The 13,777-nt window shown below is 45.2% G+C and overlaps 1 protein-coding gene across 1 annotated transcript in view; it reads right to left on the bottom strand.

Moving 5' to 3' along the window:
- Positions 1–1,517: 1,517 nt before the first annotated feature.
- The window catches only part of CRLF3 (cytokine receptor like factor 3), a 46,452-nt gene continuing 34,192 nt past the window's right edge, over positions 1,518–13,777 (bottom strand). The window contains exons 7-8 of the mRNA XM_066263292.1: positions 4,148–4,260; positions 1,518–2,952 (exon numbers count right to left, since the gene is read on the bottom strand). Coding sequence (XP_066119389.1) covers positions 2,696–2,952; positions 4,148–4,260 — 370 coding nt within the window. The 3' untranslated portion in view covers positions 1,518–2,695. The remainder of the gene's footprint in view (positions 2,953–4,147; positions 4,261–13,777) is intronic.

Genomic DNA, 13,777 nt, shown 5'->3' on the forward strand with positions numbered 1-13,777 from the left:
ACAGGGAGAGACAGTCAGACAGACTCCCGCATGCGCCCGACCGGGATCCACCCGGCACGCCCACCAGGGGCGACGCTCTGCCCACCAGGGGGTGATGCTCTGCCCATCCTGGGCGTCGCCATGTTGCGACCAGAGCCACTCTAGCGCCCGGGCCATCTTTGCTCCAATGGAGCCTTGGCTGCGGGAGGGGAAGAGAGAGACAGAGAGGGAAAGCGCGGCGGAGGGGTGGAGAAGCAAATGGGCACTTCTCCTGTGTGCCCTGGCCGGGAATCAAACCCGGGTCCTCCGCACGCTAGGCCGACGCTCTACCGCTGAGCCAACTGGCCAGGGCCCTTTAACTATTTTAATCTTCTCTCCAAGGTTCAAGAAAAAAAAAATTATTTTTAAATAAATTTCAGAGTTCAAAATACTAAAATCCACACCTGTCTAAAATTAAGTTAGATTTAAGTCACCTTTATAAATAGGCAGGTTCTATAGGTATAAATTTAAGATGTTGTTCTTCAATGGAGGATAAGTAAGATGTTCAATAAATATTTGCTGAATGGCCTGACCAGGCAGTGGCATACTGGATAGAACGTCGACCTGGGATGCTGAGGACCCAGGTTTGAAAACCCAAAGTCACCAGTTTAAGCGTGGGCTCACCAGCTTGAGCGTAGGGTCACTGACTTGAGTCCCAGGTCACTGGCTTGGCTGGAGCCCCCCAGTCAAGTCACATATGAGAAAGCAATCAGTGAACAACTAAGGTGCCACAACAAGTTGATGCTTCTCATCTTTCTCCCTTCCTGTCTGTCCCTGCCTGTCCCTCTGTCTCTCTCTCTTGCTTGCTAAAAAAAATTTGCTGAATGAAGGCAAGGAGATGACACTCTGGAGAAAACAATTTGTCTACATTCATTCAATCAAACATTTATTGTGCATGTGTTATGTGTCAGGCACTATGCTATCAGGGAAAGTTTATAAACTTAAACACAGAACATAAGTCTAAGTAACTCTTTACAAGTTATAATAATACCTGAACTAAAATCACTGGAGCCACAAGAAATCCTTTCCTCCCTCTACTTAAAAAGTAAAGATTAGCCTGAACAGGCGGTGGCACAGAGTGTCAGACTGGGACACGGAGGACCCAGGTTTGAGACCCCAAGATAGCGGCTTGAGCGTGGGCTCACCAGCTTGAGCGCAGGCTCGCTGGCTTGAGAGTGGGATCACAGACATGACACCCCAAGGTCACTGGCTGGAGCCCAAAGGACACTGGCTTGAAGCCCAAGGTCGCTGGCTTGAGCCCAAGGTCGCTGGCTTGAGTAAAGGGTCACTTGCTCTGCTGTAGGCCCCCAGTCAAGGAACATATAAGAAATCAATCAATGAACAAGCAATCAATGGAAAACTAAGATGCTGCAACAAAAAATTGATGCTTCTCATCTCTCTTTGTTCCTGTCTGTCCCTCTCTCTCTCTCTCTGTCAAAAAAAAAGATAAAGATTAAAATCAGATTCATCAAGTCTCATCAAAGAAAAAAATACACACATTTAACATTTAGTTTTTTATTTTGTTTCAGAGAGCTGGACGAGGCATCTACATTCTAGCACATCTTCTTCAGTGAAAGACGACTTACTTATATATAAAAAGGCAAGGGAAAAGAAAGGTCATGATTGTCTAACAGGGAATTTGAATCCCCAAATAAATTATCTTACAAAAATATCAAACTTGCTTTTCTAATTTTCTACTGTTAAAAATGAAAAAAAAATCACATTAGAAAGAAATCTGTAGGCTGGTATATAGCAAATTAAAATAACCATTTTTACATACAAGTAAGTTCTTCAAATAAATATTGTACACAAATTTAAGTTTTCAAAAATAGGTCAAGTATTTACCCTATATTTGGTCCACTAAAAGACCATTATAAAACTGACTTTAAACTGGACTACAGCTTATACTTTAAAAATAGTAATATGCATATCACTGTGGCTGGATATGCACATATACATATTACATACATGTGAAACGTATGTTAACACTGCCGTGCATACTACTTCCACAAGTAGTTTTACCCTGTAAAAAATCCTATTGCGTATTAGGAATCAAATTTTAAGAACAAAAGAAAATACTGTGCCTATTAAAGATACTTGCTCAGTAATTGCAAAAAATGTAAAACTTTTCATACCTTCGGACTTTAAGAATACTGAACATGAGTTAAAATTCAATACTGCTTACAAATACCTGAATATGGGCAGCACATTCGACAAGTATGTGGAGAGCACACCAGAGAACCAACGTGACAGGACTTGGCCTCCTACCTGGCCCATTCCTGTTGCTTTATCTCAAGTTTTACAAAGCCTTGGGTCTTTAAAAGATGGAGATTCAATAAAATAATGTTACATTAAGTTTTTCTGTTTTAATAACCAACTTTAAGTACTGTGAAAGGGTATATATAGTAGAGCCTTCTGAATCTCCTCATATTTTAAAAGTCAATCTGATTTTTATTGTGATGTTTTAATTAACACTACGCTAAAAACAAAAATGACTGCTTTATGGTTTTGTCCACAAGAGTCAAACCTCTTATTACTAAAATAAATCCAGTAAGTAAGTTCCATTTCCAATGGCCTGAGAGATGAATCTAACACTTTGTTTTAATCAATTACAACTAAATTGGGCTGAGGGCAGCTACATTAAAACCCTGCAAAGCAAAGCTAATCACCCAAAAATCTAGAACACCAACACTTTCCATCCAGGATAAAAAAATGAACATCCAAAGTAAAGAGAACCACAAGATTGATCAAGTAACCAATCAAAAACCACTTCTCTGTTATTTGAGCTAATAGTTACTCGAAGCTTGAAGTTTCCGCCTTCGTTATTATTGGTGGATCCTAGAGTCACAGCTTCAATGTCAAATGTGACAGTGGACCCAGAAGTAACGGCGGGCAACTGATTAGTCATTTCTTTTCCATTTACAAAAACTGCACCTAAAATGTTAAGGTAAAAAGTCATTTACATGTGAGCAAAAACTAAGAACTAAAATAGATTTTAGATTATTGATAACACAGCTAATTTCCTAATTCAAATAAAGAAACATTTTGAAATGCCAACTGGTCAAAGATAATGCATTTAATTAACCTTCATCCTCATGGCAGAAAGTAAAAGCTTTTATAACACTTTAGAGCTCTGGTCCACTGTTTTACTTTTTTAGAACAGAGAATGAATTTCCCATATGGATGGTACCAAAAGAAACGACTCCATTATAAAATGATATCCTCTGGAAGAGCAAGATAGTTTCACACAGAATAAACAAGAATCTTGTTCTACCTACTGCTTGACCCACATTACAACATATTATCATGTCTTGGTAGACTTCTGAAAGTGTGATTACAGTGAAATAAGGGACCAAACAACTCTAGAACTATATAACAAATTAAGTAAACTCTCTTCCTAGTTCCCTAATCTGTGTTGAATTTAGATGACTGGCCCTGGCTGGCTGGCTCAGCAGCAGAGCGTAGGCCCAGTGTGTGGAAGTCCCACGTTCGATTCCTCATCAGGGAAAACAGGCAAGACAACCATCTGCTTCTCCCTTCCTCCTCCTTCCCTTCGTCTCCCGCAGCCATGGCTCAAATGGTTCGAGCAAGTTGGCACTGGGTGCTGAGGACAGCGCCACAGCCTCATCTCACGTGCTAAAATAGCTCGGTTGGCGAGCAATGGGCCAGCAGCCCCAGATGGGCAGAGCATCACCTGGTAGGGGGCTTGCCAGGTGGATCCTGATTGGGGCGCATGCAGGAGTCTCTCTATCTGCCTCCCTGCCTCTCACTTTAATAAAAAAAAATTTAGATGACCTATGCACAAAGAATGTAGAGGGAGACTCCCTAAAGCAAGTCTCAACCCACCCACCTCCAGTTACTTAACCTCTCTCCCTATGGCTCAGTTTTCATCATCTACAAAACAGATATAATATTGCTCCCCACTTCAATAAGTTATCTAAAAAATTAAATAATTTATTATTTATGAAGGGTATAGAACAATGCCTGGTACACAGCAGCCGTATAGATAAGTCATTCAGATCTATATCTTCTCATCTCCTGCTGCAATTGTGTGCTACTGGGATAGATTTATATCTAATTATAGTAATTCATTTAGTATTTCAGAGAATGATAGTTATTTATCTCTTACCGTTAGTGCTGATACACACTGCCTGGTCCCGCTGCAGAGAGTCATGTCCGTTCTGTTTCTCTGCACACACTCCAATACTATCTCTTCTGTCTGGCTGTCCCACAGTTTCCACTCTGTAACAGAGGTAGAAAGAGCATTCAATCTTTTCATTTTTTAAAAAAGATTTGATTGATTTTAAAGAGAAGAGGAAGAATGAGAGAGAAAAGGGGGGAGGGGCAGGAAGCACCAACTCGTAGTAGTTGCTTCTTGTATGTGCCTTGACCCAGCAAGCCGGGGTTTCGAACCAGTGAGCTCAGCATTCTGGATCAACACTTCATCCACTGCACCACCACAGGTCAATCTCAATCTTTTTTTTAAAACATGACATATAAATAACAGTTCTTAAGCTTAAAAAGAATAATATCATCACAACTGCTCTTAATAATAGCTAACAATTATCTAGTATTTCCTAAATTCCAGACACTGTTCTAAAAATTCTGTATTTATAAATCACCTCATTCAATCTACAAAACAACCCATGGCCCTGGCCGGTTGGCTCAGTGGTAGAGCGTCGGCCTGGCGTGCAGAAGTCCCGGGTTCAATTCCCGGCCAGGGCACACAGGAGAAGCGCCCATCTGCTTCTCCACCTCTCCCCCCCTCCTTCCTCTCTGTCTCTCTCTTCCCCTCCCGCAGCCAAGGCTCCACTGGAGCAAAGATGGCCCGGGCGTTGGGGATGGCTCCTTGGCCTCTGCCCCAGGCGCTAGAGTGGCTCTGGTCGCAACAGAGCGATGCCCCGGAGGGGCAGAGCATCGCCCCCTGGTGGGCAGAGCATCGCCCCTGGTGGGCGTGCCGGGTGGAATCCGGTCGGGAGCATGCGGGAGTCTGTCTGACTGTCTCTCCCCGTTTCCAGCTTCAGAAAAATACAAAAAAAAACCCAAAAAAAAACCCCCATGAGGTAGGTGCTATTATTATCATGCCCAGTTTATACATGAGGAAACTGAGACACAAAAGAAAAAAAAAAGATGAACAAAAAGGCTAACTAACCTGACCTTAATCTCTGGTGAGTGGCAGAACTAGGATCTGCCCTCAGGCATTCTGACTGTAAAGTCTATGTTAATGGCTTATAACTACGATGACACATTTCTATTTTATGTTCTGGCTCTGGACATGTAGAAAACTTTGTTGTACCTGCCATTATAATAAATGTGACCATTACTGTCATCATTATGAGAGTCCAGCAAAGGTTTTACTGTTTATCTAGAATTAAAAGCATTTTTAAAAGATAGTATAGTCTCGCCTGACCAGGTGGTGGTGCAGTGGATATAGCGTCAGACTAGGACACGGAGGACCCAGGCTGGAAACCCTGAGGTCGCCGGCATGAGCGCGGGCTCATCCAGCTTGAGCGCAGGGTTGCTGGCTTGAGCATGGGATCATAGACATGACCCCATGGTCACTGGCTTGAGCCCAAAGGTCGCTGGCTTGAAGCCCAATGTCGCTGGCTTGAGCCCAAGATCGCTGGCTTGAGCAAGAGGTCATTCACTATGCTGCAGACCCCAGGTCAAGGCACATGTGAGAAAGCAATCAATGAACAACTAAGGTGCCACAACGAAGAATTGATGCTTCTCATCTCTTTCTCTTCCTGCCTGTCTCTCTTTCTGTCTCTGTCACAAAAACAAAATAAAACATTATAGTCTTTTAAAAAGAATAATGTGGTTATAAACATACAGTGTGTCCGTAAAGTCATGGTGCACTTTTGACCGGTCACAGGAAAGCAACAAAAGACGATAGAAATGTGAAATCTGCACCAAATAAAAGGAAAACCCTCCCAGTTTCTGTAGGATGATGTGGCAGCATGTGCGCATGCGCAGGTGATGATATAACAACATGTATAAGCGGAGCAGCCCACGGCCATGCCAGTCGAGATGTGGACGGTACAGAGGAAAGTTCAATGTGTTCTGTGGCTTGCTAAATTCGAATCTGTGACCAAGGTGCAACGTGAATATCGGCGTGTTTATAATGAAGCGCCATCACATAGGAATAACATTACTCGGTGGGATAAGCAGCTGAAGGAAACCGGCAGTCTGGTAAAGAAGCCCCGTTCTGGTAGGGCATCAGTCAGTGACGAGTCTGTAGAGGCTATACGGGATAGCTACCTAAGGAGCCCTAAAAAATCTGTGTGTGAACCCACATCAAACTGCACTGAATAGGTATGAAACTGGGAGTTTTCCTTTTATTTGGTGCAGATTTCACATTTACGGACTTTACAGACACACTGTATTTTGCTTGGAGAACTTCATATGTGGAAAGTTTAAGCATTTCTTTTTGTGGCTTAGTCTCAAATAATGCATCATCATGCACTATACACATAAGAAACCTAAACATAAAGGTCAACCTATATTCTTATTACCAGGCTCATCTTTCCCTCCATTCCAAAAAGCCAGGCTTTACAAGGACAGAAAAAGAAAACTTAGTAAGGAACCAAATGTAGCTTTAGCAAGGAAAGATGCGATCATTTATACTCAGTGTGGCTTCCAATGTCTTTCACAGTAACATGACAAACATACAGGACCATCGTCACTGTGTGAGTGGGTTTCTGAAGTCGTTTCTTCTGTAACCAGCAGTCTGATGAAGTGTGGGGAGGAGAGAGACCCCAGCACTATGGCAGAAGAGTAGGCAACTTCTCTCCTTCTATCACAGAACTGTTGAACAATGATGTGCAGACTAAAAGATCTTTATGAGGGTTCCAGATTAAGTTGTAATACCCCAAGGGAGCACAAAGCTCTGAAAACAGCTGCACTGCAATGGGCAGGAGGAACAATTTTACTTTCCCCATGTCAGCCCCTCTCCGAAGCTACCACAGCTCAGTGCCAGGCAGGAGCAGCCCGGTGTCTGCCCTTTCCTTCAGGAGGGAGAGAGGAGTGAAGGCTGCATCCAGCATTCCTACTCTGCGGAGGGTGGCCCACAGCACTGCAGCACTATCGGAACTGCCATGGTATGGATGTCTGCATGCTGCTGAGATCAAAGAAAAGGGAAGGAAGGTGGCATCCTGTAGCCCATGCAACTTGGCATGATTGGGAGAAGGCACATAACTCAAGGCTGTTCTCCCTTGGGAGAGAACGAGAAGAGTAGAAAGTGTTTCCAGTGTGTCAGCTTCTCATAGAGCGGCTGAAAGGAATGGGATGTCTCCCCCGATGTGGGGCACTGATAAGGAGCCCACAAGCTCTGGATAGCTGATGGCAACTCAGTATAACAGCAAACAGGGCAGCTTGCCACTGGAGCACCAGAGAACTTGGCAGCGCCAGGAACAGGCACCAGAGGGAGCAAGCAAGGGCCTCCAATTGAGAAATTGCATACAAAAGCCCAGAGAAATCACATTCCCTATCAAAAGATTTTAGAGACGCCTCAGAATCTCTAGCTGGGTTCATTTTTGAGGGTCTTCTCCTGGACAAAGCCAGGCCATAAAGGCTGGGAAAGGTAGTTGTTTTCATATATGCAGATCCCAACACAAAATTACAAGACGTATGAAGAAATAGGGAAACATGGTACAAATAATAAAACAGATCTCCAGAAAATTACCCTAATGAAACAAAGGTGTATGAATTATCTGACAATTCAAAATAACCATCATAAAGATTCTCTACTTGCTCTAGAAAATGAGGCATGAACAAAATGAGAGTACTAACAAAGACAAAAACTGAGAAAATATCTTGAGACAAAAACACAAATATATCGCAGAACATACGGGATGCAGTAGAAGCATCAAAGCGGTAAGTTTACAGAGATAAACGCATACAGTACATTAAAAGTGATCTAAAAATCAGTCTTTAACTTTATACCTCAAAGAATAAAAAAAGAACTAAGCCAGAAGTTAGCAGAAGAAAGGAAATAATTAAGCGTAGAACAGGCCCTGGCCGGTTGGCTCAGTAGTAGAGCGTCAGCCTGGCGTGCAGGAGTCCCGGGTTCGATTCCCAGCCAGGGCACACAGGAGAAGCGCCCATCTGCTTCTCCACCCCTCCCCCTCTCTGTCCTCTCTGTCTCTCTCTTCCCCTCCTGCAGCCAAGGCTTCATTGGAGCAAAGCTGACCCGGGCGCTGAGGATGGCTCCGTAGCCTCTGCCTCAGGTGCTGGAATGGCTCTGGTCGCATCAGAGCGACGCTCCATATGGGCAGAGCATCGCCCCCTGGTGGGCATGCCGGTTGGATCCCGGTCGGGCACATGCGGGAGTCTGTCTGACTGCCTCCCAGTTTCCAACTTCAGAAAAAAAAAAAAAAAAAGAGTAGAATAAAACTAAACAGAGAATGAAAAATAATCAACAAAACTAATAGCTGGGTTTTTGAAATTATCAACAAAATTGACAAACTTTTAGATTAAGAAAAAGAGAAATGCAAATAAAATTAGAATTGAAGAGGAGTCATTACAACTAATGTCAAAGAAATTAAAAGAATTATAAGAGAATTTTATGAACAATATACACAAAAATTGAGTATTCTAGAAAAAATGGATAAATTCCCACAAACATAACCTACCAAGACCAATTGTGAAAAATGAGAAAACCTGAAGACCTATAACTAGAGATTAGATTAAACAGTACTCAGAAACACCCCAACAACACACACATATACACACACACACAGCCCAGGACCAACTGGCTTCTCTGGTGACTTCTACCACTTAAAGAATAATTAATGACAATCCTTCTCAAGCTCTTCCAAAAAATTGATGAGGGACTTCTTCAAAACTTATTCTATGTCCTGACCTTTGGTGGCACAGTGTATAAACCTTTGACTTGCAATGCTGAGGTCACCAGTTTGAAACTCCAGGCTTGCCTGGGTCAAAGGTACAGATGAAAAGCACTACCAAGTTGATGCTTCCTACCATGCCCCCCATTCTATCTCCTCTCTCGAAAATTAATAAATAAAGTCTTTAAAAAATAAACTTATTGCCCTGGCCGGTTGGCTCAGCAGTAGAGCGTCTGCCTGGTGTGCGGGGGACCCGGGTTCGATTCCCAGCCAGGGCACATAGGAGAAGCGCCCATTTGCTTCTCCACCCCCACCCCCTCCTTCCTCTCTGTCTCTCTCTTCCCCTCCCGCAGCCAAGGCTCCATTGGAGCAAAGATGGCCCGGGCGCTGGGGATGGCTCCTTGGCCTCTGCCCCAGGCGCTAGAATGGCTCTGGTCACCGCAGAGCGACGCCCCAGAGGGGCAGAGCATCGCCCCCTGGTGGGCAGAGCGTCGCCCCTGGTGGGCGTGCCAGTGGATCCCGGTCGGGCGTATGCGGGAGTCTGTCTGTCTGTCTCTCCCGTTTCCAGCTTAAGAAAAAAAAAATTGAAAAAAATAATAATAAACTTATTTTATGAGGCTCATATTATCCTAAACCAAAATCAGAAAAAAGACAGAAGAAAAGAAAACTACAGGCCAGTAACTCTGATGACTAAAGATGCAAATATCCCAAACTAAGTACCGCACTGATGGCGGGGAATCTAAAATGGTGCAGCTGCTATGTAAAACAGTAGGAAGGTTCCTCACAAAATTAAAAACAGAACTACCACATGATTTGGCAATATCACTTCTGGGTATATATTGTAAAGAATTCAATGCACTGAGAAGAACATAGTATTACTTCTATAATATTCCTGGCAAAGATGCATAACCTGTATCCAATCATTAGGAAACATCAAACAACTACAAATTGAAGAATATTGGCCTGTATTCTTCAAAACTGTCAAGATCATGAAAGTTAAAAGAGAAATGGAGGCCCTGGCTGGTTGGCTCAGTGGTCGAGTGTCAGCCCAGTGTGTGGATGTCCCAGGTTTGATTCCCCTTCAGGGCACACAAAGAGAAGCGCCCATCTGCTTCTCTATCCTTCACCCTCTCCTTTCTTTCTATCTCTCTCTTCCTCTCCCACAACCAAGGTTCCATTGGATCAAAGTTGGCCCAGGCACTGAGGATGGCTCCATGGCCTCCACCTCAGGTGCTAGAATGGCTCTGGCTGCAAGGGAGCAATGCCCCAGATGGGCAGAGCATCGCTCCCTAGTAGGTTTGCCAGGTGGATCCCGGTTGGGCGCATGCGGGAGTCTGTCTCTCTGCCTCCCTGCTTCTCACTTCAGAAAAATACAAAAGAAAAAAAAAAAGGAGAGTCCTGACCTGTGGTGGCGCAGTGGATAAAGCATCGACCTGGAAATGCTGAGGTTGCTGGTTCGAAACCCTGGGCTTGCCTGGTCAAGGCACATATGGGAGTTGATGCTTCCTGCTCCTCCCCCCCTTCTCTTTCTCCTCTCTCTCTCCTTTCTAAAATGAATAAATATGGCCCTGGCCAGTTGGCTCAGTGGTAGAGTGTCGGCCTGGCGTGCAGAAGTCCTGGGTTCGATTCCCGGCCAGGGCACACAGGAGAAGCGCCCATCTGCTTCTTCACCCCTCCCCCTCTCCTTCCTCTCTGTCTCTCTCTTCCCTTCCTGCAGCCGAGGCTCCACTGGAGCAAAGATGGCCCGGGCACTGGGGATGGCTCCTCGGCCTCTGCCCCAGGCGCTAGAGTAACTCTGGCCGCGACAGAGCGACGCCCCGGAGGGGCAGAGCATCGCCCCCTGGTGGGTGTGCCAGGTGGATCCTGGTCGGGCGCATGCAGGAGTCTGTCTGTCTCTCCCCGTTTCCGGCTTCAGAAAAATACAGAAAAAAAAAAAGAAGAAAATAAAAATAAATAAATAAAATGAATAAATAAAAATTAAAAATAAAATAAAATAAAAAATGGAGAAACAGTTCCAGATTAAGAGAGACTAAAGAGATGTGACAAATGATTATAACATATGATCCAATATTATTCTTTCTATAAAGAATATTAATTGGGGCCCTGGCCAGTTGACTCAGTGGTGTAGAGCAACAACCCAGCATATGGACATCCTGGGTTCAATTCCAGGTCATAGCACACAGGAGAAGTGACCAACTGCTTCTCCAACCCTCCCCCTCCCCTTTCTCTGTCTCTTCTCCTCCTGTAGCCATGCCTCAACTGATCTGAGCACATCACCTGAGGCACTGAGATCATTGCCCCAGGTGCTAAAAATAGCTCAGTTGTGAGTATTGGCCCCAGATGGGCAGAGCATCACCCCAGACAGGGGTTGCTGGGTGGATCCTACTCGGGGTGCATACAGGAGTCTGTCTCCCCTCCTCTTACTTAAGAAAAAAAAAAGAACATTAATTGGAGCCTGACCAGTAGGGGTGCAGTGGACAGAGCATCAATCTGGGATGCTAAAGTCCCAGGTTTGAAACCCCAAGGTCACCAGCTTGAGTGTGGATTCATCTAGCTTGAGTGCAGGCTCACCACCTTAAGTGCAGTGTCACTAGCTTGATCAAGAGGTCACTGGCTTGGCTGGAGTCCCCCAGTCAAGACATATATGAGAAGGAATTAAAGATCAACTAAAGTGCCGTAACTACAAGTTTATGCTTCTCATCTCTCTCCCTTCTTGCCTCTTTCCCTTCCTTTCTCTTCTTCCTACCCTATCTCGCTCTCTAAAACAAATAAATTTTTAAAAAAGGATCCTCTTTGGCCCTGGTCAGTTGGCTCAGTGGTAGAGCATCAGCCTGGAGTGCGGGAGTCCCGGATTCGATTCCCAGCCAGGGCACACAGGAGAAGCGCCCATCTGCTTCTCTACCCCTCCCCCTCTCCTTCCTCTCTGTCTCTCTCTTCCTCTCGTGCAGCCAAGGCTCCATTGAAGCAAAGTTGGCCCGGGTGCTGAGGATGGCTCCAGGGCCTCTGCCTCAGGCACTGGAATGACCCTGGTTGCAACAGAGCAACGCCTCAGATGGGCAGAGTATCGCCCCCTGGGGGGCATGCCGAGTGGATCCCGGTAGGGCGCATGCGGGAGTCTGTCTGACTGCTTCCCCGTTTCCAACTTCAGAAAAATAAAAAAATAAAAAATAATAAAAAAAGTATCCTCTTTAAAAAACAAGAGGCACTAACAATTAGTATTGAAGATACCCCTTGTAATAACAAAGATTAGCCTTGTACGGAAAAAAATCTCCTCAAGCTTAATTCAGAAAAGTTAATGCTAATGCTTAACCAAAGTCAAGCACTAAATCAAATTCACATATTCTAACAATCATCAACCAGGGCATTTCTAAGATAAAGCCCCCAAATTCTTTGACACTTCTTGCATCAAGAAGTGGAGTCAGCCCTGGCCGGTTGGCTCAGCGGTAGAGCGTCGGCCTAGCGTGCGGAGGACCCGGGTTCGATTCCCGGCCAGGGCACACAGGAGAAGCGCCCATTTGCTTCTCCACCCCTCCGCCGCGCTTTCCTCTCTGTCTCTCTCTTCCCCTCCCGCAGCCAAGGCTCCATTGGAGCAAAGATGGCCCGGGCGCTGGGGATGGCTCTGTGGCCTCTGCCCCAGGCGCTAGAGTGGCTCTGGTCGCAACATGGCGACGCCCAGGATGGGCAGAGCATCGCCCCCTGGTGGGCAGAGCGTCGCCCCTGGTGGGCGTGCCGGGTGGATCCCGGTCGGGCGCATGCGGGAGTCTGTCTGACTGTCTCTCCCTCTTTCCAGCTTCAGAAAAATGAAAAAAAAAAAAAAGATAAAAAAAAAAAAAAAAAAAAGAAGTGGAGTCAGCCCTAGCTCAGTGGATAGAGAGCATCAGCCCAGCATATGGATGCCTTGGGTTCAATCCCCAGTCAGGGCACACAGGAAAAGCGATCATCGGCTTCTCTCCCCCTCCATCTTCCCCTTTTCTCCCTCTTCCCCTCCCTCAGCCAGTAGCTAAATTGGTTCAAGCGTGGCCCCAGGTGCTGAGGATAGCAATGTGGTCTGAGCGCATCAACCTCAGGAGTTAAAAATCGCTAGGTACTCGAGCATCGGTTTCAGATGGGATTGCCAGGTGAATCCTGATTAGGGTGCATGAGGGAGTCTGCCTCACTATCATTCCTCCTCTAACCTTAAAATATAAAAAAAGAAAAAAGAACTGAGTTTCCACTTTCTACCTCTTGAAATATACATTCTTGGAACCTAGCTACCATGGTGTGATGAAGCCCAAGCAGTGCCTGGAGGCCTACATAGAGAGGCATCAAGAACCAGATTTCATTTGCCAGCCTGTCCATGAGCCATCTTGGAAACTGATCCACCATCCCTAGTCAAACTACCCCAGCTAACACCACACAAGCAAACATGATTGAACTTGTGACGCTCTGCAAGTTGTAGTTTCCTGAGCAAAAAAAATAACTATTGTTTTAAGCCTTCAAGTTTTGGGGTGGTTTATTACACAACAATAGATAAGTGGAACATTAATTTTTTTAATGGTCTCTGAAGGAAAAAGTTATTAATAAAAAATAGCTAGCCTGACCAAGCGGTGGCGCGGTGGATGGAGCGTAGGACTGGGATGTGGAGGACCCAGGTTCAAGACCCCAAGGTCGCCAGCTTGAGCGCGGGCTCATCTGGTTTGAGCAAAAGCTCACCAGCTTGGACCCAAGGTCGCTGGCTCCAGCAAGGGGTTACTCGGTCTGCTGAAGGCCCGTGGTCAAGGCACATATGAGAAAGCAATCAAATGAACTAAGGTGTCAAAATGAAAAACTGGTGATTGATGCTTCTCATCTCTCTCTGTTCCTGGCTGTCCCTATCTATCCCTTTCTCTGACTCTCTCTCAAAAAAAAAAAAGCTAGCCTACTGCCCCTTGATT

The sequence above is a fragment of the Saccopteryx bilineata genome, chromosome 2 (genome assembly GCF_036850765.1).
Source record: "Saccopteryx bilineata isolate mSacBil1 chromosome 2, mSacBil1_pri_phased_curated, whole genome shotgun sequence".
NCBI lineage: Eukaryota > Metazoa > Chordata > Mammalia > Chiroptera > Emballonuridae > Saccopteryx > Saccopteryx bilineata.